At 47.2% G+C, this 27,711-nt stretch overlaps 1 protein-coding gene across 4 annotated transcripts in view; it reads left to right on the top strand.

Annotated features, from left to right (window-relative positions):
- Positions 1-27,711, top strand: part of LOC144099515 (complement factor B-like) — a 333,633-nt gene that overhangs the window by 50,598 nt on the left and 255,324 nt on the right. For 3 of the 4 annotated variants that reach the window (XM_077632874.1, XM_077632873.1, XM_077632871.1), the window contains 3 exons: positions 6,185-6,373; positions 6,801-6,989; positions 18,879-19,061. In XM_077632874.1, the coding sequence (XP_077489000.1) occupies positions 6,185-6,373; positions 6,801-6,989; positions 18,879-19,061 (561 nt within the window). The remainder of the gene's footprint in view (positions 1-6,184; positions 6,374-6,800; positions 6,990-18,878; positions 19,062-27,711) is intronic. The other variant, XM_077632872.1, reaches the window with a different exon arrangement.

The following is a 27,711-nucleotide window of genomic DNA, read 5'->3' as shown; positions in this document are numbered from 1 at the left end:
TCGTTGACCTCCTCAGGTGGAGGGTCGGCAGCTTGGTTTGCCAGCTTGCCAGCCCAAAGCCTGCCACTTGAGTCCTTCCACAAAAATGGCATTGATGCGGTTCCCGTGGCTATCGTCCCAATCGGTAAGGGTGCGATCAAAATGAAAACCCCCAAACTAATTCAACAGGAGCTAAGATCATTGACTGCCCAATACCTGCAGATCTCTGAAGTGCGTCCATTTGGCAGTCGAGGAATTGTGTGCAAGTCCTCGGACATCGCTTGTGTTGCAGACTTGCTTAAGTGCAAAATTTTCAGCTCGCTGCCGAAGAAAGCATTCATTCCCGAATAGCTTGCATGTGTCAAGGGTCCCGTAAGAGGTGTCGACCCAGCATCATCCCCGCAAGAAATTCTACAGGAATTTCAGGATCAGGCGTTGGAGTCCTTTCAGTCTACCGCTGCAGTAGAGAGGTAAACGGCTCGCGTGTTGCTACTGAGTCTGTAATAATAACTTTTGCTGGCTCTTCCTGCCCTGCTGAACTAAAAATCTGGCCGATTGTATACCGTGTGGACCCTCTAGAACCCCGCCCTCTTCAATGCACCAACTGTTGGCGGTTCGGGCATAGCGGCAAAGCATGCAAGTCGGAGACCCGCTGCCGTTTATGTGGAAAAGGTCATTCTTCTGCTAACTGCACCTCAGAGCAGCCTCATTGTTGCCTCTGCAGCAACAGTCACTCAGCTGATGATGCCAACTGCGCAAAACGTGGTGAAGAGCGTAGCTTGTTGGACATTATCAAAGAGAAGCGGTGCTCAAGAGCCGATGCTTACGCTGTTCTTAACAGGACAAAAGATTCATATGCTAGTCGTGTGCGCGCTTCTGTTGGGGACATTGAGTCCAACTTGATTGCCTCAATTGTGACCACAGTAGAAAAAGCTCTTAATAATGTGGTTGAGTGAATGCTAAACACTTTCAATGAGGCGTTGGCTCAGTTTGTTGCAGTTCAGTCTCCGTTACCATCAACACCCGTCCTGGCAGCAACGTCTGCATCTGTTTCAGCTTCTGCAGCTAGTGCTAGCCGCTCTACATCACCTTCTGATGCTCCCCCACCATACAAAAAAGTCCTATGGGCGTCTATGGAAAAACCTATGTCCGTCTATGGCCCTTTATGAACGTCTATAAGCACCTACAGCGGTGCTTATTGCCAGCTATTGAAAAATATATGCAACTAAAGCTATAGCTTTGGAACCATACAACTGTCTTAAGCTCCCTATAGAAAAATATATCAACCTGTATAGACAGCTATAGACAGAAATAGGAAAGGTCTATAGCTATTTGGGCCAAAATTCTATAGCCGGCCATAGGACATTTTTGTATGGGCCAGATCCCACCTAACATCTCTGTTCCGAGCAGTGAATGTCGCAGTGACATCTGCACAACAGATGTCGAAATGTCGTGCCCTACGCAGAAGCGCCGTGCTTCCTCATCACCATCTAATTCTAGTTCTCCACAGATGAAAACTAAAAAGGGACCACCCAAACTTCATCCCCATGTTGATATCCTTAAAGAGGCGGTTTCGGCCTCTTCAATTGGTCAATAATCATGGCAGGTATCAAAGTGTTACAATAGAATTGCCGTTCCGTCTTGTCCTCTCTTCCAGGTCTAGACATACTTATTCACAAGGATAAGCCTAATATTGTACTTTTACAAGAAACGTGGTTATCACCGTAAGGATCATTTTCAATGAGAAACTTTCGAGTTTTCAGGTCAGATCAAAATGTTGGCAGGGGAGGTGGATTGGTAACCATGCTATATTAAAATTTATGTCATCAGGCATCTATCTAAGAAAATTCTTCTCTCTGACTGTGAGCTTATAGCGATAAAAATTTCATTTCCGTACTGTGCTGATATTACAATTGCTAATGTCTATTTTCCTTTAGGTGTACACAGGATAGACTGTTTAGACAGCTTGGTGACTGGCACAAACAGTGCAGTCATCGCAGGAGATTTTAATTCTCACCACAGTGACTGGGGAAGTCGTACTGATTCCTGCGGCCAACTTCTCTGGTCGTGGCTGTCTGCAAATGCTGTACGCTGCTGCAATTCTAGAGAAATAACCTTTATGCGTGGGGTTGCTCGCTCAGCCATTGACTTAACATTATCAGCAGTTAGGCTAGATGTGACTGATTGGTCGACAGAGGATTCGTGTACGTCTAGTGATCACTTTCCTATAACTTTCACAATCAGGTTATCTCCTCCTAAAACTAGTTGTGTAACCCATAAATTTGTCAACCACAAAATTTATAAAAATCTTATGTCCGCCTCACTTGCCTCTATAGTTAATACAAGCCGGGATGACAGAGCTCAGCAGACGGTTTCATTTTTGCAAAATGCAATAGACCACTCAATATTCGCCGTGCCCCTAGCAGCCTCTAATAAACAGCCGTCTCCTTGGTGGACAGAAGAATGTGAGAAGGCCTATCGTCGCAGAAAAGCGGCCTGGAAGAGGCTGTCCTGCAACCAGAGACCGGCTAATTGGTTAAATTACAAATTCTTCTCTGCAAATTTCAAAAAAACACTTGAAAAAGCCAAGGAGGAGTACAACCAAAATTTAAACGCGTATCTTTCAAATCCTCGTCATCGGAAAGCCCTGTATAGATTCATGGAACGTAAGAAGAGTTCTGTCGTCCCTCTTCTCACTAGTTCAACAGTGTTATCACCACAAAAGGCTCAGGAGAGCCTGGAGTGTATTGCTCAGGGATTGGCGTTACGCTTCCAGACGCAGAGAAACGTCCCTTTGTGCACAATTTCACCCTCTTCGGATTATACCGAGGTTGACGCATCAGAGCTCCTCTCAGTCATGGCAATGTTGCATCCTGCAGCTCCTGGACCAGATGGTGTCACTGTTGGTATGACTAAAATTTTAGCCCAGGAGTTTACAAGCGCCCTCTTAGATATGGTCAATGCTTCTCTGGAAAATGCATGGGTTCCAAGCATTTGGAAGACGGCAAAAATTATTTTAATAATTAAAGATGTAGGAAAGGGATACGTCTTAGATGATATTCGGCCAATTGCACTGACTTCAAATTTAGTCAAATTAATAGAAAGAATAGTGCACAGTCGCCTCACAAAACATGTTCATGACATCAACGGTCTCAGCTCAGCCCAGATTGGCTTTCGTCGTGGATGCTCTATATGGTCCGCGCATGTGGATCTAGAGAGCAGAATCCGGCTCTTGCTACGCAGAAGAGAAGTTTCAGCTTTGGTCCCTCTTGATGTAGCAAAGGCCTATGACAGTGTAGAGCATACTATTTCACTTAACAGACTTGCTCAGTTACATCCTCCAACCTACATTTATGCCTGGATATCTGAATTTCTGAAGGACAGATTATTTTACTGCGCCGAGGGAACCCTATGTTCAAATACATATTATCAATCAAGAGGTGTGCCGCAAGGATCGGTGCTATCCCCTCTGCTTTTTAATATTTTGGTCAGTGGCATCCCCATTCGTCCTGATATAACAGTTTTTGTGTATGCAGATGACATAGCTTTTTCCGCCTCGGCCAGGGATATCCACTCCCTTTACCACATTCTGCAGGGATATTTGGATGCTCTTGGAGTATGGTTGGAGGGTATTAATTTATCCCTGAATGTAGACAAATGCGGAGTTTTGGTATTTCCTCCAGACATGCCTTTGCACATTTCATTAGTCCATCGCTCTCTCCAGATTCCACAAATGGAATCCGTAAAATATCTGGGTGTTACTTATCACCCAGCATTAGATTGGAGCCTTCATATAAAGAACAATGCGTTTAAAGGAGCACGCGCTCTAGGCCGGCTGACAAGAATCACCAATAAACAGTTTGGGATGCGCCGCGACACGTTATTGTTACTATACAAAGCCTACGTAAGACCTATACTTGAATTTGGTTGCATTCTGTTCACTGGTAGCGCAAGCTACAAGATTCAACCCTTAATCTTACTGGAAAGGTGCGCTCTCCGCCTCTGCCTTGGTCTCCCAAAATCAGTTTCAAACGCCCTGCTTTATCTGGAAGCCCGTATCCCTGATCTAACTTCCCGTTTTCAAATACTCACGGTGCGAACTTTCCTCAGGTCGATGGACCCAGTGGCTGATGTCAGTACTTCTATTTTTTGTCTCAGCCAGCCTTATTCTTTTCTCATCATTGGCCACGTTATCAAATGCCACAAATTATGTTAACGCGGAACCTTTTAACACCGATTGGTGTTGATCTCAGTTATTCGCAGTGGGTTGATGACACGCCGGCAGCAGTGGAATTCCATTTCGACCACATCTTCCCATCTCATGCAGAACACATGCCCGCAAACATTTTAAACGGTATTCTCTCGGATCACATAGAGGAATACCCTCATCATACGGGGCTTGCTACCGATGCCTCCGTCAACTGCCAAAAAGCTGCAGTTGGCATCTTTTCGCAGGATTTGGCATGGAGCTATTCTGTCCGCATCCCAGATTATATTCCTATATTCTTTGAGGAATTTTTGGCTCTTGGAATTGCCCTTCACAAAATTACATGCCATGTGTCTCATGTTATTATTCTCGCTGATTCTTTGTCAGTGTTGGTCTCCCTTGACACTTCACAAGAAAATTGTTTGAGCCGTATCCTGCCATTTTTTGTCCCATGCACTTTGATGGTGGTCCGTTTTGCCTGGGTCCCTGGCCATGCAGGTATTCATACAAATGAGGTGGCTGATTACTTAGCAAGGTCGGCTCTTGACGGGTCAGTGACACATCCCGTCCCGAATTTCAGCCTGCTGGCGATTTCCAGGTTTCAGCGGTTCCTACATATATCAGCCAGGTTACGAGATCCCTTACTAAATACCATTGACTATCAGCACTTAGCATATGATTGGAACGTCCGTTCGTGTAAATCCAGGCTGTGTGAGGTAGCAATGACGCGGTTGCGGTGCAGGATTCCAAGTTTGAATTTATATCTATGCAGGTGTGGGTTGACACCGATGAACCTATGTGACGCACGTGGGAAAGTTGATTCTTTAGACCATTTTCTCCTCTACTGCCCAAAGCTCGCACTTCAGAGAATGATTTACCTGGAGGTCCCTGTCTCCAGGTTAGGGCTTCCTTTATCTTTGCCAGTATTATTATCGTTTGGTGCGAACGCCAAGGGATTTGCATTGGGTTCTATTTGTGGGTTTCTCCACAATTGCATAATTGCAACTGGTAGGTTGATGTGCTAATTCTTTTAAAGTTCTACGACCTCTTCTTTTTTCACCAAAATGCTGTCTGTTATTTAACTGGCAATATTGTTCTGTTCTTTTTATTCAGTGATTTTTCAAAATCCACGATTGGTGCTACAATTTTATCGTCATCTTCCATGAAAACTTCTTTGTTTATTCAACTACGCCTTGGCCAATCCCACCGCGTGGGTATGTATGGGGTGAAGAAGAAGAAGAAGAACGCGAGAGTGTGCTGCACATTAACACGAGGCATGTTTGGCTGCGGCGATAGTCCAGCCCTCTCGTTCAGTGGCCAGCGAAGCTGTTCTGGTCGTGCCGCTGAGGGTTCAGACGCAGTCGTGGATATTATTTATTTAACTTGCCACAAGTACCAGAAACATCGCAAGATCTTGATCAGGGTTTACTCATGGGTATAGTGATTTTGCACTAAATAGCTGGATGCAAGAAATTGTTCCTTCTGCCTGTATGGAAACTTTACAAAAGATTTCTTAAACGCGAAAGCCTTAGATTTAAAAATAATAAATCTCCCAATATGATTCATCGTAGAACGCCAGATGATGCTTCTCCTGACTGACTGTTCCCCCAAAGATTCCTTAATTGTCGCTTAGAAATTACAGTCTTTAAAAAGGGCCCCTGACTCAAGCATATCAACTTTTCTTATTGTAATATGTTCTTGTTCCAAATTATTTGCTGGAAAATAGGCCGATCGGTTTAGTGGTGGCCTGAAGGTCTAATTCACCTTTCATTCGTTCTCTAGATGCACGTATTTTCCGTAGGACGGGTCAGCAGTTTGCTGAGTTTTAGCGTTTTGTATTTCTTTGTTGCATGTTTTCTTAGGCATGCCTGTTAGTTTCATGAAATAGTCGCCGTACGCGTTCTCCCATAACATGGTGTGAACTCGCTGTGTCGCAATGTGTCCGAGTACCAATTAACGTGCTTGTTAGTGTTAATAACGCGTTTAAATTTGTTACAGCCCAGGACGCTTGCGACAATTTTGATGTGGCGTACGGCCAGGTGTCCGGCAATAAATCAGGCGACGGTTTCTTCCCATTGGGCAACTACGCTTTCGTTACCTGCGATACAGGATTTCGCGTGAATGGAAAGGATCAACTACGCTGTAAGGAGGCTGGCCAGTGGGATTCCGACATACCTACATGTGTCGGTGAGTGACCTGTCCTTTCATACTAATAGTGGCTGCAGTCATCTGGCTGGATGATTCACTTTATTACTTGTCGTCCTTCCAGCATGAAGCTTCATTGTAATGTTAATTCTATGTCGTTTCGTACACCAGTATTCGGACGGATAATTGGTCTCTAAAGTCTATCATTTGCGCCTCCTACCTTCATCATCGTTGTATTGTTTACCGCATGTTTGATGGACATGTATAGTTGACCTCATTAGCACAACCCTTTCTCTAAAATCTTGCCTATGAAATACGACCTATAAACTGTGTTTATTTCTTGTTTTGTTCAGTGTTGCAAATTCGTTCCTCATTTGGCTTGCTGACGAGGGAGCTTTCGGCATGGGAATATGTCGGAATCGTACATTGAGGACTGATGAAAGCCGCCTTGTCACATCATTTCGCACAGAGTCCAAATGCACGCGGTTCAAGCCCGGGCCACATTTGCAAGTCGATGAATTCAAGGACATGCACAAGACACAATTCACAGAGGGGACCTTCATCAACTTTAGATGCGGAGAGGGCTACCTGCTAAAGGGCGCTTTCAGCTCCGTTTGTCGCAACGGCCGCTGGTCTGGGCGGATCCCCAAGTGCAAACGTAAGTGTTACCCCAACCTGGGTATGAGAAAACGAAGTTATAACCAACATAAGGTTTGTTTCAAACAGCACCCTTAGCGAAGAAAAGGCTCTGCTAAAAATGCATTTCGAACATATTATATTAATTTCATATTAATTTTGTATTTTTGTCCCTCAGCTTAAATTGCAGTACAAATGCTTTCCGAGTATGCTAGGAGTAATATTTTGAAGTCTTACAAATACATCAAAAATACTTTTCTGTCCGTTTAGTATATTTATTATACATTAAGAATATACTAAAATATACATGAAATACATTAAAATATACATAAAGTATGCAAATATTACATTAAAAATATAATAATAATGTACATTAAATACAATAAAGCACACGAAAATACACAATTAGTACATTAAAATGTACTAAAGTATGCAATAAAACTTTGCGTTACATTTAAAATATACTAAAATATACAATGAATACTTTAAAAATAAATTCACTTCGGCGTAAAAAAAGTGTACTAGTTGCATTCACCGGATGGTACTGACCAATGTTGACAACCGCAGAGGTAATGACTGAACTGGCACTAAGCATCGGCAGAGAAATTGTAAGTCGAGGTAATAAAATGAATAAAAATAATAGCCTCTCCCGCACGACTACTGTATCACGGGTGTAATCCCCATGGTAATATAAAAGATGCGGCTCCGAGCCAATAGAAATTTTGCTACCCTAGGGTGGATTGAAATCAATAAGGAAATGCTACTATAGCGACTCACAGCCGGGGGAGCGGACTCGTGGAGACTTCCCTGATATCCCCTGGGAAGCAGCTGAAGGGGTTGGACGAAAGGTTTATGGGATTTGTGATGGGAATGGGGACAGCGAGTTTTTCGTTCAGATCCTTTAAATGTCTCGACACCATTTCTGGCCTGTCTCGCCAGGACAGGGAGGGCTTCGAGATTGCCCAATAGTGCGGCCCCCACTAACGGGATGCCTGACCACCCACCCAACGAAACGGGTTGCGACCACCGGCGACAGGAGAACCTACGACGGGGTTAGCTACCTGGAGCCCTTCCACTACAACTGGTTCCGCAGTCCGTACCGACCGCAGACTAGGTCGTCGGTTAATCCGACTCACAGAGGTTGTTTCGGACCGCCCAGCTACCGGCCGTCGAGTTGTTTTCACGGTTTTTCAGACACCTGAAGTATGTGTGGCGAGATCCGACCAGTAGAGGTTTAGGTCGTCAGCCTATCGACCCTCCGGCCCACGGCGCCATGACCTAACACCTCCGGGGGGACTCTTCTGTGCTTCCATCCATCCAACCATGCACTTATTTTCTCCCCTAGCTTTCTCCACAGCTACTGAGGAGAGGTGTTCAAGGCCGGGCGAACCGGGCTACAAACCAAGAACATGGCTTTGGGTGAGATGACCCGGGCCTACTCCACCGTTACTGCACAACATCGAAGGTTTTCGCACAGGTCGTACAACAGCCCCCTTCCTAAGCGTCCCGCGACGGCCTTTACGGCCCCGCGGCCGGCCTAAGACAGCTTCCCCAAGGCGTCGGTTAGAGCCCGGCTACTATGAACGCCGCGCGGGCCTGGTTTCTCCGGAATCAGAATCCGGCGCGTCGGTGTCCAGACTTGCACGCCCCCGCGTGCGGAGGGAGATAGATGCATGTATATGACACCTTTTGCCTTTTGCAATGCCTTCCGTTCCTGATTCCGTGGGTCCAGCATAATAATATAACCAGGCCTGCCTCCGCTCAGGCACCGGACCACACGGGCGCGACTGGCCCTCACAGTCACTTGGGAGTCGGCACCATGCCCATGAGGTTTTGCATCTACAGAGGATGGGCCACGGCTTACCCATCCCCACCGCTCGCGCTACGCCGGAACAAAGCCTAGTAGGCGAAACAAATACACCGGCCCGTTTTCGGTGGCGGGAGGGGGCAGGCAGGCCGCACAGTCGGAATCCCCCCCCGGCATCGGGAGACAGACAAACCCAGGGAAAACACATTGTCACCAAGAAGTCTTTGACAGTGTAGGCAGGTAGGTAGGCCTCAAACAACGTCTGTGACAGTGCAAAGCCACGTGACAAGACGTGAGCGGGAAAGACGTCGCCACAGAGGAAGTGCCGACGGAACGGGACGTCATGAAAGTGGAGCTCCTCCTACAAGCTTGATAATTGGCTTAGCTTATATTTCCTCCTCGAGAGGAGACACATTATCTTACCCGGTGAAGCGATTATTTTACGCGAAGACTGTGGGCCCCAAAATTACCGCACAAGTGTCGGAGTGGTCGCTTTCCAATCTGCTGTCTATCTAAGAACCGAACTGCTAGTCGTAGCTTGCGTCAGGAAGTGCCAAACAACAACTATATGGGCTTCTATGGGACCCGGTCAGCCTTGCCAGTCGGGGTCCTTTTCGCTGGCATGTGCAGGCCCGGAGCTGCCTACACTGTCTACACGTAAACACGTAATTTAAATAAGTGGTGATTGCCTTCCTACTAGAAGTTACCATAAACTAATGAACAACAGAAAAGGGAGAGTTTTCACTTGTCCCGTAAACGTGATTTCGAGCACTAGGTTGTTACACGGCAGTTTGAATTGTGCTGCAAATATGCTGACGCGGACTACTGATTTGTTAGGATTGAAGTGTACTTTCAATGGATTAATTCACGTTTACGAAAGCACACTTTAAGTTCACTGCTAACATGAAAATGCGATTTCCCGAACGCGATTTCCAGCACCAGGTAGTTCAACGGCAGCTTGCTGTGTGCTACAAATATGTTTACGCGGACAGCTCATTCGTTAGAATTGAACTACACTCAGGGCGAATTAATTTAGTATTTGCAACAGTACACTTCACAAACGTTGCCAACTTGTCATTTCCCGAAACACGGTTTAGAGCACTAACCGTTCAATGGCAGATTGAAGTGTTCTGCTAATATGTTAGCGCGGACGGCTCATTATAGATATATAGATAGATAAAGAGGAGGAGGGAGAGGTAGGGATGAGGGCAGCTCATTCGTTAGAATATAAGTATACTTTATACTTTGGACGAACGAATGTCGCATTTGCTAAAGCACACTTTCATTAAATTAACAACATGCAAAGGCCATTTCCCGAAAAGCGACTTTGAGCACTACATTTTTCTACGCAGCTAAAAGTGTGCCTCAATTATGTTTAAAAACACTACCCGTTCGTCAACATTGAAGTATACTTGAAACAATTTGATTTCGTATTTACAAAAGCACACTTTTAATACATTGACAAGATGCTAAAACCACCTTCATATTTTTCACGTATTTGAAACGTGCTCGAAGGATGGTTTGCGCGACGTATTTTTGACAAATTTTAAGTTAAGAATTCATTTCGGATACCATGCATAAAATTTCAGGAACCTATTTCCGGTATATATTTAGTGCATTAATGAATACAAAACATGTTTAAATTACATTATAAATATCCCACAGTGTATTCATAGCGTATTAGTTTCTAAGGAAAAACAAAGGGGCAAGAGAGAACACTGATTTATGATTTATGGGAGATTAATGTCCCAAACGGACTCAGGCTATGAGGGACACCGTTGTGAAGGGCTCCGGAAATTCCGACCACCAGGATGTCTTTAACGTGCGCTGACATAGCACAATACAGGGGCCTCTAGAATTTCGCCTGCATTGAAATTCCACCTCAAGCCAAAGGCACAATGCTAATTATCCACTAGCTCGAGCCATCGCCCTTCTAAGTTATAACTTTAGCACGTTATTACTTGCAATCCAGTAGTTATTTCATGGTCGCTTAATATCTTGGCATTAAAATAAGAAAAGAGGCGTAATAAAATAAATATTATGCGCCTCAAATTTTAATGGCATTGGAGGAAAACATTATCTAGAAATGTCGCACTCAATGCGGACTTGAGTCGATGTGTTAAGGAGAAAATGCTTGCGAATTTAGATGAACATAGCTCTAAGTACCAGTGATGCACTTAAATTTATTAATATCTTAAATGCATCCATATGCTCTAAGGTGTGATCGCATAAGTCAATCAGCGTTGATATGAACTCAGAGGAGCGTGTAACATGATGAAGTTCTGCAGCATTGGGCTTTTGCAAACCCGTTAGATGTTCATCAGCGCCGCAGTGCAAACAAGGCACGAAGCCACTCCAATTCAGGCTCGCAGTAGACGTAAAGTTACAATGGAACCGTATGGAATGATCCGGAACGTCTGTTGTTTTGTTCGCCCGACATAGCTGCCAGAGTCCTGCTAGTTGCAGAAGCGTCACGGCGCAGCCTTCGTTGACATAGGTTTGTCGTTGCCTGATTCAGCCTGGATTATACAAACAGTACAGCAGCACGATTTTAGATGAATAGATGTGCCGATATTGCAATTTTTCATGCCTTCCTATTATCAATGTTTTTCCTGCTACTATGCCATAAGCGCCACAGGTAATTTGTTGGTGGCTTATGGCCGCACATTCAGTCACGTTTCTGCGATTTACAGCGAAAGTAAAAGAAAACTAACAAATAACACTTCCTGGTGCAGGGCTGCGTTTATAATGTGTTTTCGGAGAGACCGCGCCCCTGCAACTGACATTTCAGTGTATTCAGGCGTAGCCAGCACCAAGAACTTCCTCTTCAGGCGTAGCGTAGTGTCGGCGCATGCCAGTAGCTGTACCCTTAACAGTTGGTATACTACAGTATCCTCCGGTAGAACAGGAGACAGCCTAGACACCCACGGGAAGAAATAACAGAGAGGTCGTACAGTGGCTGCAAACGCTCGACGTGGACGGTTTCGCGGCCACGGCTGCGCAAGTCCGCAGTGGTTGCAAGGAGCTCAACGATGTAAGTGACAGGAAAGGTTTGCTTTAGTACCCGGTAAGGATATCGAGCAAGGAGGGTCTACGAAATACAGGGAGTTGTGGGAGGCATACAAAGCCACACAATGGAATTGTCAGGTTATGATTTAGATGCCGCAGAGACGTCCCCGTCATATTTTTGTTCTTACTGGTTCAGTGTCATAAACGAGCGAGTGGGCTGACGGCATTCCTCGGAGTACGTGGCGCTGTGGGCAGAGCGGAGTGGACTCGGAAGTGTCGGGGCGGCAGGGAAGAAGAATATCCGTCGTGTAGGGGGCTCACGGCCATACAGAGGGAAGAAGGGAGAAAATACAGTGCTGGTTTGCGTCACAGTGTTATACGAGTAGTTGACAAAAAGAAGAAATTGATCTCAATTCGAGTGGTCGGCCTCGACTTATATGGCCACCATGTCACTGAGAGTTCGATTAAAGCGTTGTCAGGCCTCTCGTCTCAGGGTGGCAAGTCGAAGCCGTTCGGTGGATGATGAGGCACTCCTTGAGGAGAGCCTTAAGATCTTGAGATAGGAACACGCATCCACAGTCGCTGAGCAGTTCTTGAGGAGCACCATAGCGAAGAATCAGGTTCTTTCACCGAAAGCAAGCGACGCCATGGGAGGAAGCAGGCGGTATTGTTGATGTTTCAGCATAATGGGTGGGATGCTCTAGGGCCACGATAATCTAACGGTGACCAGCGAGAGTGGGAGGGACGGGACCGTAAAGGTCTATGCCAAAACGGTCAAAGGAGCAGGCAAGACAGGGTAACCGCTACAATGAAGCAGGCGAGTTGTGAGGAGGAGTTCCACGCCGTTGACAGCACGGGCAAGACCACATCAAGTGGCGAGCAGAGCGATACACGCCACACCCCTAGAACCGTAGACCAGACGCGTGTAGGTTTTCAAATCTTCTTCGTGCGCACACTGGAGGTGCGCATGGAAAGCAGCGCAAACTTCGGTGCTTAGATGGTCGGGGCGGACTAGGTTCCATTTGCGTCCGTCGAACCGGTAATTACGACGCGAAAGCTGCACGTCCCGAAGAGAAAGTTGACGGGCTTGACGAAGGAATCCACTGGACGAATTATCGGTAGAGAGACTCCAAAGTAAGTCGAGAAGGATGGCGACCTAAGGCTCTTTCCGCTGCTCGATGAACATGTCGGCAGTGGCAGGCGAGGAAAAGTCGTTAGTAGAGACCGGTTCAGATGATGAAGCATTAGATAGCGACAATAGGGAAAGAGCTTCCGCATCAATTTGCTTGAGGTCGGAGCAATAAATGACATCAGTATCGGAAAGACCAGCGAGCAAGGCGGCCGGGCGGCTCTTTCAGAGAGGCCAGCCGTGCGCAAACTGGAAGTGCGCATGGAAAGCAACGCAAACTTCGGGGCTTAGATGGTCGAGGTTGTCACTTGCGAAGTCTGCAGCAGACAGCCCCGCTGGCGAGAGATACTGAAACGCCCGTGCCGACGAGAGCAAGAACTACAGTGGCTTCCATGATCATTGCGATTAAATTAGCGGAATGACATGAAGGTCGGTGGCTATATAGAACGGGCGGCCGCAGACAATAGGGACGAAATTTTATAATCGCCCAGATAGTGGCCAAGCGTTCTTTTTCTTAAACAATAGTTGGCCTTCGGTTTGTTGAACGTCCGACTTGCGTAGCCAACCACAAACTCACGGCAACCAGGTTTGCACTGAGTGAGAACGGCGGTTAGTCTAATACCGCTGGCGTCAGTTTGAGTCTCAGTTGGCTTAGCCGGTTCAACGTGGCGCAAGAGAGAAGGCGACACAAAGGCAGCGCAAAGCGCCGCAGGTGTAATCTCTAGTGGGCGTCCAAGCGGAGAGGTTTGAGCTTCAGGCGAGTAGCTTGGTCAGAGAGGCTACGATCGAGGCCAAATTGAAAATACGGCGAAAGTAGGAGCAGAGGACAACGAAACTACGGAGGTGCTTCAGTGAGGTAGGCATCGGAAATTCGGCAGCGGCACGATGTTTCACGGAGTCCAGAAGAATACCATCTTAAGAAAATACGTGGCTTGAAATGAGGGGTTGTCGGGCAGCAAAGCGGCACTTTTTAAAATTCAGTTGAAGCCTAGCGTCAGTGAAACAAGTGCGGACGTGCGTCAGCAGGAAGAGATGGGAAGCCCGCTGGAGAGGCAACGATGTGATACACTAAGCAAATCGAAATCTTTCACCCACTTGAGTCCAATGAGGATAGGGTCCATCAGGCGTTCGAAAGCTGCCGGGGCGTTGCGAAGGTCAAAAGGCATGGCCTTGAACTCATATAAGCCATCAGGTGTTATGAAGGCGATGAGCGATGAGAGTCAGCCATTGGCACCTGCCAGTAGCCTCAGGGTAAGTGCAGAAAGGAAAAAAATACTCGGCCCTCTGCAAGAAGTCCTGAGCATCCTTGCGCGCGATGTTGTTCACCCGCTGGTAATCAACACAGAGCCTGAAGTCACCATCTTTCTTTTTGATCAATACAACCAGATATGCCCAGGGACTACGGGAGGGCTGTATGACGCACAGTGAAGCATGTTGTCCACGTGATAAAAAATGACGCGGCGCTCAGGGTACGACGCATGATAGGAGCGCTGGTCCAGAGTGGCGTGTGTAACGTTTACAATAGTGTGCGCAACGACAAACGTGCGGCCCAAGGCAATCTGAGGAAGATAAAAAGACAGAACTGATTTTCAGGAGGAGGGCGACGAGTTGATCACGTAGCGCGTGTGGAAGGTCATCATCAGTGACACGTTGGAAAACGGTATGGGGTGGTGGATCGGTTACTACGTCACAAGGGCTGAGCATATCGACTTCAAAGGAAACGGTGGTATCCACAGTAGTGTGGGGAAGACATTAGTCTGTTCTTCAATACGTCCGAGGCATTCACCTCGGAGTACGTCTGACGGGCACGAAAATGGGTTGGTGACGTAAATTGCGCTTTGTTCATTGTGGATCGGGAGAACAGCAAAGGGAAACAGGAGGCAGAGATGGCGGGAACAGGCTTAATCAGGCGTATAGAAAGCAATGAGTGACGCACACACAGGAGGGTGGTACGAGGGCACCAGAAAACGAAGGAATGTCGGCATCACTCACGACAAGAACTTTGGCAGAGTGATATCGCACGTCGCACAGTGGGGTGTGACACAGTGGCGGAAAGAAAACTTCTGCTCGTGTCCAGTAAATAATGGCACGATGAGTCGAAAGGTAGTCGCATCCCAGGATGATGTCGTGTGAGCAGTTGAGACAGAATAAACTCGATGATGTACAAAACATCATGGATGAGGACACGGTCCGTACACGTGGTTGAGAGGTTAATGCGCTGTGAGTGGGTTGTGCGGAGCGAAATGTCCGAAGGCGAGGTTGTCACTTGCGAAGTCTTCAACAGAAAGCTTCACTTACGGCAGATACTGAAATGCCCATGTCGACGAGGGCGAGAACTGTAGCGCCTTCAATGAACATTGCGATTAAATTAGCGGGAAGACACGCAGGGGTTGAATTGATCGAAGCAAGCGCAGTTCTTACTGCCGGAACTGCGAGTCTTAGTTTTCCTCAAGGGTGGAGTTGAAATGCCGTAGCATCGGACAAAGGGAACTGCGACGAAGGGAAGGAGATCGGCGATTGGAGTAAATTTGGCGATCTGGGGACTCAAAGGGGGGACCGAGCGCATTCTCGGCGAGGATCGTTCGGCATCATACGGGTAGTTGCGCAGACCAGGTCAAGTGGGCGGAAGGCGCTGGCGGCAAAACCAAGCCATGTGGCTGGATTTGCAGAACAGTCGGTGGCCTGCAGTACGCAAGAGTTCGAACATTGACAGATTGGGGGCGGGATCTTGAGAACGGAGCATGAGACAGACTCAGATGGCGGCAGAGGATGAAAAGAAAAGGAGCGGTGTGAGGGGGAGGGGGGGGGGGGTGCTAGGAATCGGCTACTGGCTAATGTTGCAGCCTGGACAGCGCTTGGCTTGGGTTTACGTCAGGGGTGCTGTGACAAATCAGCAGCGCAGCGTTAGACGGCAGCACATCAGCGACATAGTCGTGCATGACACTGCGTATGGTAGCGGCGAAATTTGGGACTGAGTCAAAAACATGGCAGGCAGAGTCTTGGGAAATGTGAAATTACGGAAAACTGGCGGGCGATCTCTTCGCGAACCAAGGCTTTGATTTGGTGGAGCAGAGGGGAGTACTCAGGATTAGGACACCTAGGGCCAGTGTGGAGAGGGACTCATCGCAGAAATCGGAGAGATGCGGAGGAGCGTGCTGCTTGCAGAGCTCTTCGTAACTATGCGAAAGCTTAATTACCTCACGGTCGGTGGTAGGATTCTTCGCAAAGAGCATATGAAATGCGTCGTCTGGAGTGCGTTTGAGGATGTGATAAATCGTGCCCGTTTCAGGCATTGCGGGGTTGACAAGTTCACAGAGGTCAACGATATTCCCACTGTAAGCGGTGCAGGCTTCTGTGGTGTGTCGAGCACGATCGCGTGGTCGTTGTTTGGCACGGAGCTTGCGCACTGCAAGGCGGCCGAATTCTTCAGCAAAATATTTCCTAACAACGGACTAAGTGGGTAGGTCCGCCTCATTGTTCCGAAACCGGAGGCCCGCGATGTCCTTGAGGGAAAAGATGACGTTACTCAGCTTGATGGAGTGATACCACTTTATGTAGCTGCTGGCTCGTTCGTATGAAGATAGCCAGTCGTCAACGTCTTGATCGGCTGTGCCCCTGAAGAGGGAAGGGTCACGAGTGCACTTGAGGCCAGAACAAAGGACTGCGGTTGAAATGGCAGCCGGTGTTGAGGCAGTCGCATCTGTCACAATGGAAGCAGGGGGCAGCGTACGGCTCAGGAGTTTTAGGTTGAAAGGGGATGCACCCAGCAGCAGCGCCAATTGTAGGCGCGCGTTTATTGACTTGTCCTCGGAGAGACCGAACCTTTTGACGGATCATGTAGCGTACTTAGACGATGATAGTGTTGCCGCTATCCTTTCAAAAAATGACACAATACATGTATCAAGAGACCTGGGCAACTTCTCCGTCTTGAAGAGCAGTGCAGTGTCGGCGCATGCCTGTAGCGGGACCCGTGGCAGTTGGTGCCCTACACGGATAAAACTACTCAATACTTTAGGATCCCTCCACGTCTTACTGGACGCGCTGAACTGACCATCGCCACATGAAGGCAGAAAGATAACCAAATCTCGGGAAGCTGTGAGCAGCCCCAAGACAGCTATGAAGTATTGCGACCGGCAAGCCAGAAATTTCAGGACGCAACAACTGGGTCAAGACCAAGCGCTGTTGGGACAGCCAGCAGGCTAGCACTGCTGGCGGGCTTTGCCTTTCACGGTCCTTTAGAGCCTGTAGTTTTTACTCGGGCAACGTCATACAAATTGAAAACACTAACGACAATAGCTTTTTTTAATATTTCCTCCAGCAATGTATAAGACATTTATGTATCCGACTACTCAGTTACTCAGTAAATCTCTCAGCATAGCGCTGCAAGGTCAAAACACTCAACTTCGTCATAGCACATGCTTGAAGCGAACCTTTCAGATGCTGGCACGGGTGCTCGAACGGGCTAGTTGGCAATTCATGTTCGAAAAAAAACAGCACAAACTTAAGACATGAGCAGAGAGAGATATGACGATACAGCACTGTGTCGCCCTATTTTTGTCCATGACTTAAGTTTGCGCTGTTTTTTCCAAACTTCCAGATGCTAAAACACAAAAACTAAATTTCTGAATACGGAGTTCCCTGGTTCGAACCCGACCGCGGCGGCTGCGTTTTTATGGAGGAAAAACGCTAAGGCGCCCGTGTGCTGTGCGATGTCAGTGCACGTTAAAGATCCCCAGGTGGTCGAAATTATTCCGGAGCCCTCCACTACGGCACCTCCTTCATCCCTTCTTCTTTCACTCCCTACCTTGTCCCTTCCCTTACGCCGCGGTTCAGGTGCCCAACGATATATGAGACAGATACTGCGCCATTTCTTTTCCCCAAAAACCAATTATTATCATTATTATTATTATTGAATAGCCCAAATGGCTCAATTTTGGCTTTGATAAATTATGCTCTGAAGAATAAACATTACGAAGCAAACAGTCAAACTGAAGCGCTGGTTTTCTATGAAGTCTGTTCGGGCGTTTATATTACCAGCTTGACGATTTTCGGCAGGTTAGTGGAGTCCAACGTTTTTTGTATATATTAAAAAAGTCATAGTTAAACCTCGCTCTCTACTCCAGGAGTAGCATGTGAAATGCGAGCGAGAAACAAACTTTTAGAAGCCCCTGTATAAATTTACAGTGGTTTTGTTTTTCGTGAAGTATCTCGCCACAAAAAATCGTCTGCGCTTTTTGCACAGCAAGCCAGGTGAAGAGAACTGGCAGTGTAGATACTTATGCGAACCATGTAGCATTAAAGGTCCTGTTCAGCGCAAAACCCGGCGTCGCCGTCGTGGGTGTCGGCGTGACCAAAAAAATCACAAAGAAGTAAAGCACGTGGCCCACCTGCCACCTAGGCCATGTGACTTTGTGACGTCATGACAACCTGCCGATTGTTGCAAATGGCGAATGTCCAGCGGACTGTGAGGAACTAGCTGCTGCGGCAGGTGGTGGTTAAATCAAGGATTTGTTGCGAGTGGTTGCCTGGGGAGAGAAACAAGGGTCTTACAAGCCTCACCTGTGTCTGTGTTTGAAATAGCCACTGTACCAAGGCGTCAGGAGTAGTATGAGGGATTGCCGCGATCTATGAATATAATGTACAGGGTGACCATGCTTACGATGTGATATGCGCTTGTAGAGACGTATCAGGCTACAGTTTCATACCCTTAAGGCGGAGGATAAGTGCGCCATCAAGTTTTCTTTTTAATTTTCAAGATGAATACCATTTTAGGAACCTACATACGGCAGTCTCCTTTATGGTAGCAGAAAATCTACTAAATTAGCATGTGACTTGCTGCGCTGAGCGCATAACTTCTGAAAGCTAGCAAACGCGAAGGTGCAAATTCCATTCATGCTGAGGACATTGCTTAAGGTTCCGATGTGCTTACATCGCCGTACATTTCATTACTGAGCTTATACGTGCAGAGATTCGGTGCGGATTCTTGAGAACCCCTCGATACGGCTGGATGTCCGGCAACCACTCGACTGCTGTGGGCGCTACAGCAAGCTTCGGCTGCTTCAACGGCTATGTCTTGCTGGGATCAGAGAAGAGGCAGTGTGACGATGATGGCCAGTGGAATGGAACACCAGTACGCTGCGTGCCCAAAAGTAAGTTATGAGGTGACACGTGGCCAAGGGGGTCATCACGAAGAGCTCATTTGCGGTGTCATGTTAGCTAAAGAACGCAGCAGGAATTGTACATATCTATAACTAAAGTGAAGGCACCCGAATATTTACAGTGATGACGATGATAAGGAAACTGGTTGTGGTATTAAAAGAAATAAGCAGTTCCTCATTTTTCTTCCTGAAATGAAAGTTGAAGTTTTATGCTGTATATTCAATGTAAATAAATAAATTTTGTTGAAGTTCAAAGATGCAAACAAAAAGAAGTTCACCTTAAAAGGCCACTAAATCCGCACGTTAGGTGAGTACAGTTAGCTTGGACTACGGAGCTAAAGCCAATATGAACTATCGGGCATAAAGCAGTAAAGTAGGCGTGAGCTGCAAGAAAGCTGATGGTGTTGTTATAAGCTGGTGAAATCAAACCATTCTATGGCACAATCTCTGGCTCACGTGGTCAGATGTGTGGCAGTGTCCGTTTTCAGACAAGCGCTCATGCGTGAGGTAATATCGGGTGCTTTGTCTCTTATGGCGCACAAATAAGCAAACAGAGTGTACTCCGGCGAAAGACAACACTACAGAGTGCTTTTGGGGCTACAATATTCATGAAGTGCAGAGAGGTTTATGGAAAGGAGCATTGATGCAAACGTTTACATTTGGGAAGGCGGATTCGTGTCATATGTCAGAATTACTGGCGGAGCTAGAAATAAGACAGAAAGCCATTGGCACATCAGCAGTTGGTGAGTACGGAAAAACCAAAAATCAGGTACTTCAAGGGACACTGTTGTTTCTGGCTATATTCGACGGGGAAAATCTAACGACGCACCTGTGCACAAAGTAAAAAGCAAAATCAATTCAGAATTGCTTCTGATGTTTCAAGTGGCAGTGTCCTGTTCCTGGAAGTACGGTTATTTTGCTAAAGAATGGGTATGCAATAGATCTATGCTCACAGTGATGATTAATATACAGTGTGTACTACATCTGGAAAGACAATAAACGTATGAAGTCTGAATATCGCACTATCCTCGAAGGCATCGACACCGAAGCGGTGGCCATCCAAGAGATGCTGGGGTAAAAGGATACCGAAGGTGACATGAGTGTGCCGCATTAGATTTCACTAAAGATTGGTTCGATGAGTGGCGACCTATCAAAACTAACAATGGGTTATTGGTTCTAGAGTTCTGCATAAGTTAAAAATTTTTGCATTTCGAAATATAAAGAAGGATGAATTTCACAATATTACTTGAAACGGTGAAGCCAATGGTTTAAAATGAAAATAACAAAAATAGGCAGTTGTACTAGAATGGGGGCGCTTGCTGTGTTTCAAACGTACATCAGGCCAAATCTTTAGCTGACGTGCACGACGGCCACTTTTTCTGTGCTCCTGCGCTTTGCGACGAAGAAAACTTGCGGAAAGCTCCATACTGAGGACGGACGCAGAGAGCCTGCACTTAGATCTGACATTTTCACAAGTTTGCTCCGTCATAAGATGCAGAAGCATGGGCAACCCAGCCGTCACGCACGCCAGCTAGAGATTTGGCCGGCTGTACACTCTTAGCATGCCACGATTTAGATCTTAAAAATTCGCGTAAATTTCCATGCGATTTAATGGGGATGATGAGCGCTAGCTGTGGATACCGTCAAGTCTCGAACCCAGTCATTTATTGTCAGTACAAATCACTTAGGCGGCTCTGGCTTTCTTCCAAGTTTGTTGTCGTCGGCGTGCCCGAACTTCGCGATGCCAACACGGCAGAATAGAAGATAATAGGGGAGGGGCTATGTTCTGGAAAGTTTGAGAATGTCTTTTTTCAACGCCCCTCACTGCTCACACTTATTGACCTCTTTTGATGAGTGCTGGAAACTAAAGAAATTGAGGAACCGTAGCAGGTGCATGAACGAAAGAAAAGCCAAAGTTGAAAACGCGCCACGAGAAAGAGCCAATGCAATATTTATTTTACGAAAGCTCAGAGTGCTTCAAAACCGTGTTGTACACACAGGTGTAAAAAATCTTCCAAATTTACCATTTTTTCTCTTTTGCACAATTCAGACGAAAAGACAAAACAAAAGCCCACTCTGCAACAAAGAAACTGGCTGTAATGGTCACGAAAGACAACATCCCAGTGAACGTTTCAGGAACCTTGCAGAATAGGATAAGATTATGTAAAATACGCTGTCTGTGCAGGAGTTTGAGCACACCATGGCACTCCCATCAGCTCTAGTTTCCTTTTGGTGACAGCCGGTTACAAGACGAAACTAGATGATCTGAGGCTAGTTTTCCGGCTGTTACAGACCAGACGGAGAATAATGCCATAAAATGTGTTGGCTGGCGCTCGTTATAGAGGAGTCGGGAAGGAAGAGGGGCGTCCGCTTTTTTGATTTAGCTTCAACCGTGAGGCTTGTTGCTGCTATGTAATGGGCTGGGGAAGGGAGTATATGGAATGTGTTAGGTATCAAAGGTCCACAGTTCCTATATTGGTGCACGCAGAGCGGAACCTCTCCTGTGAAAAAAATCTATCCTTTGCTTTGGAAATTCCGACCAAGCTCCGTCTCAGAGATTTCAACATTCAACGGGTTTCATTCGTTTAAATAAACATATAAGTGCGGTTGATGGCTTCCTTCCGCCATGTGGAACAAATGTGTTACAGCGCATGCGACCACAACACCGTATATCAAGGCCAACTTGCTAAGAACGCTTCCCAAGACTCCGGGCTGGCTGTCTGAGCCCATTGTAATTTTCGGCGTTTCTCTTCAGTCTCAATATTGTCACGTAGTGGTGACGACAGTCGAAGCAGCGATGAAGACGGCCGAAAGTGTCTTCTAAAAGAAAACTTTTTATTGGGCTGACTTGAACCCAAAAGGGACTGAATCACTCGGCGGCGGCGAAGCGAGAACCTTGCTCGGCGGTCGTCGAACAGATTGCCCGCCACTGTCGGCCGTGCTCAATTTAAAGCTGATAGGGAATTTCGAGATAAAGCGTGCAAAGTTACTAGAACATTCCGGAACAACGCAGAATCAGCTCTGCCTGGCTGCGATCAATCGAGATAAATCTAGTCGTGTCTTGCGTCAAAAAGAAAGCGACAAGGTGGTGTGGCGGCACATTTTAAAAACGAACAAACACTCCCCTATCGAAGAAGCATCGACCCGATGCATTAAAACAAATAATGCGACTAGTAACAGAAAAAAACGGATCTTGCGAAAATAGAGCATGGAAATGCAGCGGCCTTTAGCGCACATAATACGGCTTCAGACGGACTACATGGACAACTTCTGGTCGTACGCGGCGTCGCTGGGATGCAGTCATTGTGTCAGGGATGACTTCATAATCCAGTTCACCTAGCCGACGAAGAACCTTGTACGGGCCGAAATAGCGGCGCAAAAGATTTTCGCTCAAACCACGGAAGTGAATGGGCGTCCAAACTCAGACCTGGTCTTCTGGCTTGTATTCCGCGTTGCGTCATCGTAGGTTGTAGCGTCTGGCGTCGGACCGCTGCTGATCTTTGATCCGTTATCGGGCAAGCCTTCGAGCTTCTTCTGCACATTGAAGGTAGGCGGCAACGTCGACGTTCTCTTCTTCTGTAACGTTGGGCAGCATGGCATCTAGCGTGGTCGTGGCCTCCCTGCTATGGACGAGTCTAAAAGGCGTCATCTGGGTGGTATCCTGCACTGCGGTGTTGTAGGCGAAGACGACGTGAGGCAGGATGACATCCCACGTTTTCTTTTCGGCATCGACATACATGGCGAGCATATCGGCGATGGTTTTGTTCAGGCGCTCGGTCAGTCCGTTGGTCTGCGGATGGTATGCAGTTGTCCTCCGGTGGCTGGCTTGGCTGTAGCGCAAAATGGCTTGCGTTAGTTCCGTCAGTTGGGTCAGGGGCTCGGCGATGCGCGAAAAGTTTTTACAAATCGTCGGTAATATGCGCACAGTCCGAGAAATCTGCGCACGGCTTTCTTATCGGCCGGCGGTGGAAACTGTTCAATAGCAGCTGCTTTCTGCGGGTCTGGGCGTACTCCTTCCTTGCTAACGATGTGGCCTAGAAACAGCAGCTCTTCGTAGGCAAAGTGGCATTTCTCTGCTTTCAAGGTTAGGCCAGACGACTTGATTGCGTCTAGTACTGTTCGAAGTCTTTTGAGGTGCTCTTAAAAGTTCGAGGCGAATAAAACGACGTCATCTAAATATACCAGACAAATTTGCCACTCCAGGCCTGCCATTACTGTATCCATTACTCGCTGAAACGTCGCTGGTGCGGAACAAAGACCAAATGGCATAACCTTGAACTCAACCAGCCTATCCGGAGTGATGAATGCTGTCTTATCGCGATCTCTTTCGTCGACCTCAATTTGCCAGTAGCCGCTCTTGAGATCCATCGATGAGAAATATTTGGCGTTGCAGAGGCGGTCCAGTGTGTCGTCGATGCAGGGGAGGGGGTAGACGTCCTTCTTTGTTATGTTGTTCAAGCGGTGGTAATCCACGCAGAATCGAAGTGCGCCGTCTTTCTTTCTCACTTGAACAACCGGTGCCGCCCATGGGCCTTTTCTGGCTTGTGTATTCGCCGCGCGACGACCTAGGAGACCCCGCTTACCGGGAGAAGCACGTCAAGCAATCCTCTGGGCGCTCGGTGTTGTACCTGCCCCGAAGCGGTCATCTCCGCCGGCTGCACTCCATACTGCGCTGGTCGAAAGCAGTGCCAACTACTGCTCCAGTGGCCACTGTAGCTGCAGCCGCAGACAAAGACCTAGCAAACATGAAATTGCGGGAAGAACAAGCTACCTGTGAGCCATTGGGCGATAACGCAGAGGAGATGAACCAGGCATACTTCACGTTTGCATCCTAAAAGAAAAAAAAAAGCGCTGCTTGTGTCCCTGTAGTCTTCAGGCCTACCATAGAACGAGGAAGCTTATGAAAAGTAATCCCCAACTTCGTGGTGTTGGCGGTGGTAACGTGGGCCACAGAAAATGTTTTCAGCCATCGAATTAACAACCATGGAATCCTCATGGTTACAGTTTATTACCACACGCCTCGAACGGACTCTCACTAAACTGGCCAGAGTATGTGTGGAACCCCGCGTTCAATACTCATACATGGCTACTTATGGAAATATTGAAAGTGTCCCTGTCCCGTACTAAAACGAAGACCTGCAAGAGTTCCTTCGCGGCCACGGCGTCGTCACAGCAAGGAATCTCACCGTTCACGTTTCGGAAGACGGTGCCAAGGTCACAGGTACGCCGTAGATCAGTTGTCTTATAATTCGGCGAGGGTTCACCGTGGCCTAAACGGGTTACACTTAGATTCAGCAGTTACCCCGTAACTGAATATGTTGAGGCAGCAACACAATGCTGCAAATATCTGAGGCATGACCATATCTCGAAACATGGCGCTGACCCTGTTCGATACAGTCAGTGCTGTCCCCCATTCGCAGAAGGAGTGCACATCGTGATCACAACCTAAGTACGTGAACTGCAATGGCCTACTCCTTGCTTTATACAGAGGGTAATTAAAAAGAAAGCTGCTACACTGGCAGGCACTATGAAGCAAGTTCAAGGTAACTGCCGAAGCGATATGAACCGTCGCTTACCCAGCGGTATTTTTTTCACGATTGCGCCAGACCTTAATCAAGATGCATCAACGGAACAAGATAAGAGAGTAGAAAATATGCAACAGAAGCAAAAATTATCTGTGGTTTAACTACTGCTGAACCTCGTTAGAGCGAAAGCTGTGTTGCATCGAGCAACTAGACGCGGCTTGTCGTCTGTAACGTTCAGCGCCTTCCGCACATTGGTTAGGCAGCGCGCTCATCTTCCCACCCTGGCAAGTTGGAGTTAATTTAATTTAATGGTTGTTCGCGAGAGGTTGGTCACCCAATCAATGCTGCAGCCCATTCCTGCAGTGCCGCGTGTCTGGCATAACACTGTCAGCGCTAATGCATGCAGGACACATGTCTCTCTCTCTCACCCCCGCCACGTACCACAAAGCGCGAATGAGGCCCTCACTGACCCAGGGAGGAAGTTATGCGCCCTTCTTTTCCTCAAAATCTTCGGAGTCTAGAACGTTGTAAAAGCCAACTCCAATGAACGCAATGAAGGCCGACGGCATATAGGTTCAGTGCCCCGTTTCTGCCGCAACATTGTCAATGCCGGCACATGCAGCGCACATCTGTCACTACCGCCACGTAGCTTAAAGCGTCACTGAAGTGTCAACTGACCTCGAAGGCCAGTTATACTCTTTCGTTTGCTTTCGAAGCTCCTGCTCTTTAACTGTTTTGGCAGAGCTCCAGCTCGGTCACGTCACGTGGTTATTTAATACAAGCTAAACAAGCCACGAAAGGGAGTTTTAAAAAGAAACTTGGGAAGCCTGCGGTTACACCACCCGCTTCTAAGTTATCAGAGCATTCGACACAAGACCCGGCAAATGGCCACTCTCGCCCACCAAATGAGGCACCTAAACGCAGCAGACAGTCCGAAAGGCAGCAAATCCGCAAGAGCGAACAAGAAATCAAAGAATTACTAACCCCTATGCTGTCTACAGCCATAAAAGCTCCGGTGCGCGCAAGGCCCTTGTCATGAAGTCTCCCAGAAGTAGAAGCCATCCTAGCTATGCAACCATTGATGTCAACATCTTATGCTCTACAGCGGTACCACGCATCTCAGTAGTAATCATCGCTTCTACGACAACAGCCTCATCTCAAATGATGATTCACCTCTTTCGCATGTGCACCATATCTCAGTGGAACGCTCGCGGTTTGCGCGCGAAACTTTCAGATTCCCGGCGGCTAGTGCGAGCATACCGCTTCCCTTTCGTCGTCTTCTAAGTATCGCGTTGGCAACATTTTCTATTAAAAGGATACTATCTTCATCATTTACGAATACAAGACGTCAGCACATTACTTACAGCCTTCTGCATTGTAACAGTGATTAGCTAGCAGGAGTACACTCTCATTGAAGTATATCTGGAGCCAGGCCAGCAATTCGACAGTTCAAGGTTTGAAAACTAAAGAGCCACGAAGCCTTCGCTGCATATAGCTTGGGCAGACTTCAATGCTCATAATGAACATTGCGGCGGCTCACACATATGGGCGCGAGGTTCAAAACTTGCAGGCCTCCTTTCAAAACATTCTAATGAACCTCTGACTGACGGCAGCGTTACCTACCTCAAAGGACCGACGACTGCCAGCTGTATCGACGTTACCTTTGTATAAAGTTCCTTTGCACAGAACTTTGCATTGTGCACTGATTTGCAAACACGTGGCTATTACTCGATTCTTGTATCAGCTGCCTGTACGCAGATCACCAAATAAGTTCCTCATAAAATCTACGGGCAGCAAGCATGGGAATCACCGCTGCGACACAGAACGAGGAGCTAGTCACAAGAATAGCTCACTGCCTGGAAACAAGTACGCTAACGTCAGATAAAAATGGAAGCTTACCTTACAACACAATGACGAGAAATTTGAAATGTTTTTTGCTATTCACAGGTGAGCAGAAATGAAGGCTCTCCTGGATGGAATGCATTCAACACCTTCGCGCATGCCGGCGGGCCCAGCGACACATTCGGCGATAACTAGATTAACTTAGTCGACGAAGGTGGCGAAACTTGTGTTCAACGAGTAATATGCGAAAACTAGTAACCGAGTTTTGTAGAACTATCCGTGGCATGCAGAAGCTGCCCCATCATTAGGATCCCCCTCCCCAAATTAGGACACCTGAAACGTCTGCAGAGAGTGCTATTGAACACCTCTATGTATTTGGCTCCCAAAGCTCTTCAACTCTCGCCAGAAAAAGTGTTGTAATGGCTTTCAGAAGAAGAAAAAATGACAAGGTACCCGCGTCTAATACGTAGACGGGCATTATTACCTTACATACAATACCAAGGATTCCTCGGAATTGTTATAGACAGGAATCCCTACTGGACTAGCCCCATTAAAATGCACCGAAATGCTCCTAAATGCTCCGGATGCTCCTCAGCATCACCAATTTTCAGATCATGGTGGGAACACGATGAGGCTGCATCTGCCGCTTCATGCTTCTTTTTTAAAATTCTGTGTTGAATGAATATTCCGTTACTTGCCAATTCTTCAAGGCTATCGCCACAAAGGCCACGCGGAACAAGTGCCTCGGAATTTCTCTTAGCTCCCAAAGGCTTAGCAGAATCCGGAACATTAGTAGAAGCAGGATGCCTTCCGCTCGACGTTATTACCTGTCAAGAAACTATGCGAACACATCTCCGGCATGTTCGCCAAGGAAAAATGCACTTCTTGCAGCGGATTCACATGACCCACAAAAACTCTGGCTTTGGTAAAACTGTGAAACTGCTCAACCTGCCTAATTTACTCAGTCAAAGAAATTCCTGCCTCTAACTTTTCCATCCTTGACACTCTCGCCTCTCAAGATCAGGTATCAGGAGAAAATACGAAGAAACAAATGCATCAAGCGGCGCTACTGCAAACTGTTTGAACTTTTTTCTGCCAGAATTGCTCTGTGCACATCCACATCCTGCCGGATGGCTCGACATAGCAGAAGTAATCTTGCGGGCATCTTGTGCCCTCGACAAGCCAAACGTTTTCCCATCACCTGCAGCGAAAGAAATCGTCTACGGCCGCAGAGGTACGAGAATTAGAGAAGCTTTCTCTAGAATCTCGAGCTG

This window comes from Amblyomma americanum, chromosome 7 (assembly GCF_052857255.1).
Source record: "Amblyomma americanum isolate KBUSLIRL-KWMA chromosome 7, ASM5285725v1, whole genome shotgun sequence".
NCBI classification, from domain to species: Eukaryota; Metazoa; Arthropoda; class Arachnida; order Ixodida; family Ixodidae; genus Amblyomma; species Amblyomma americanum.
The sequence above is the reverse complement of the archived record's forward strand: the minus strand, read 5'-3'. Positions and strand labels throughout refer to the sequence as shown.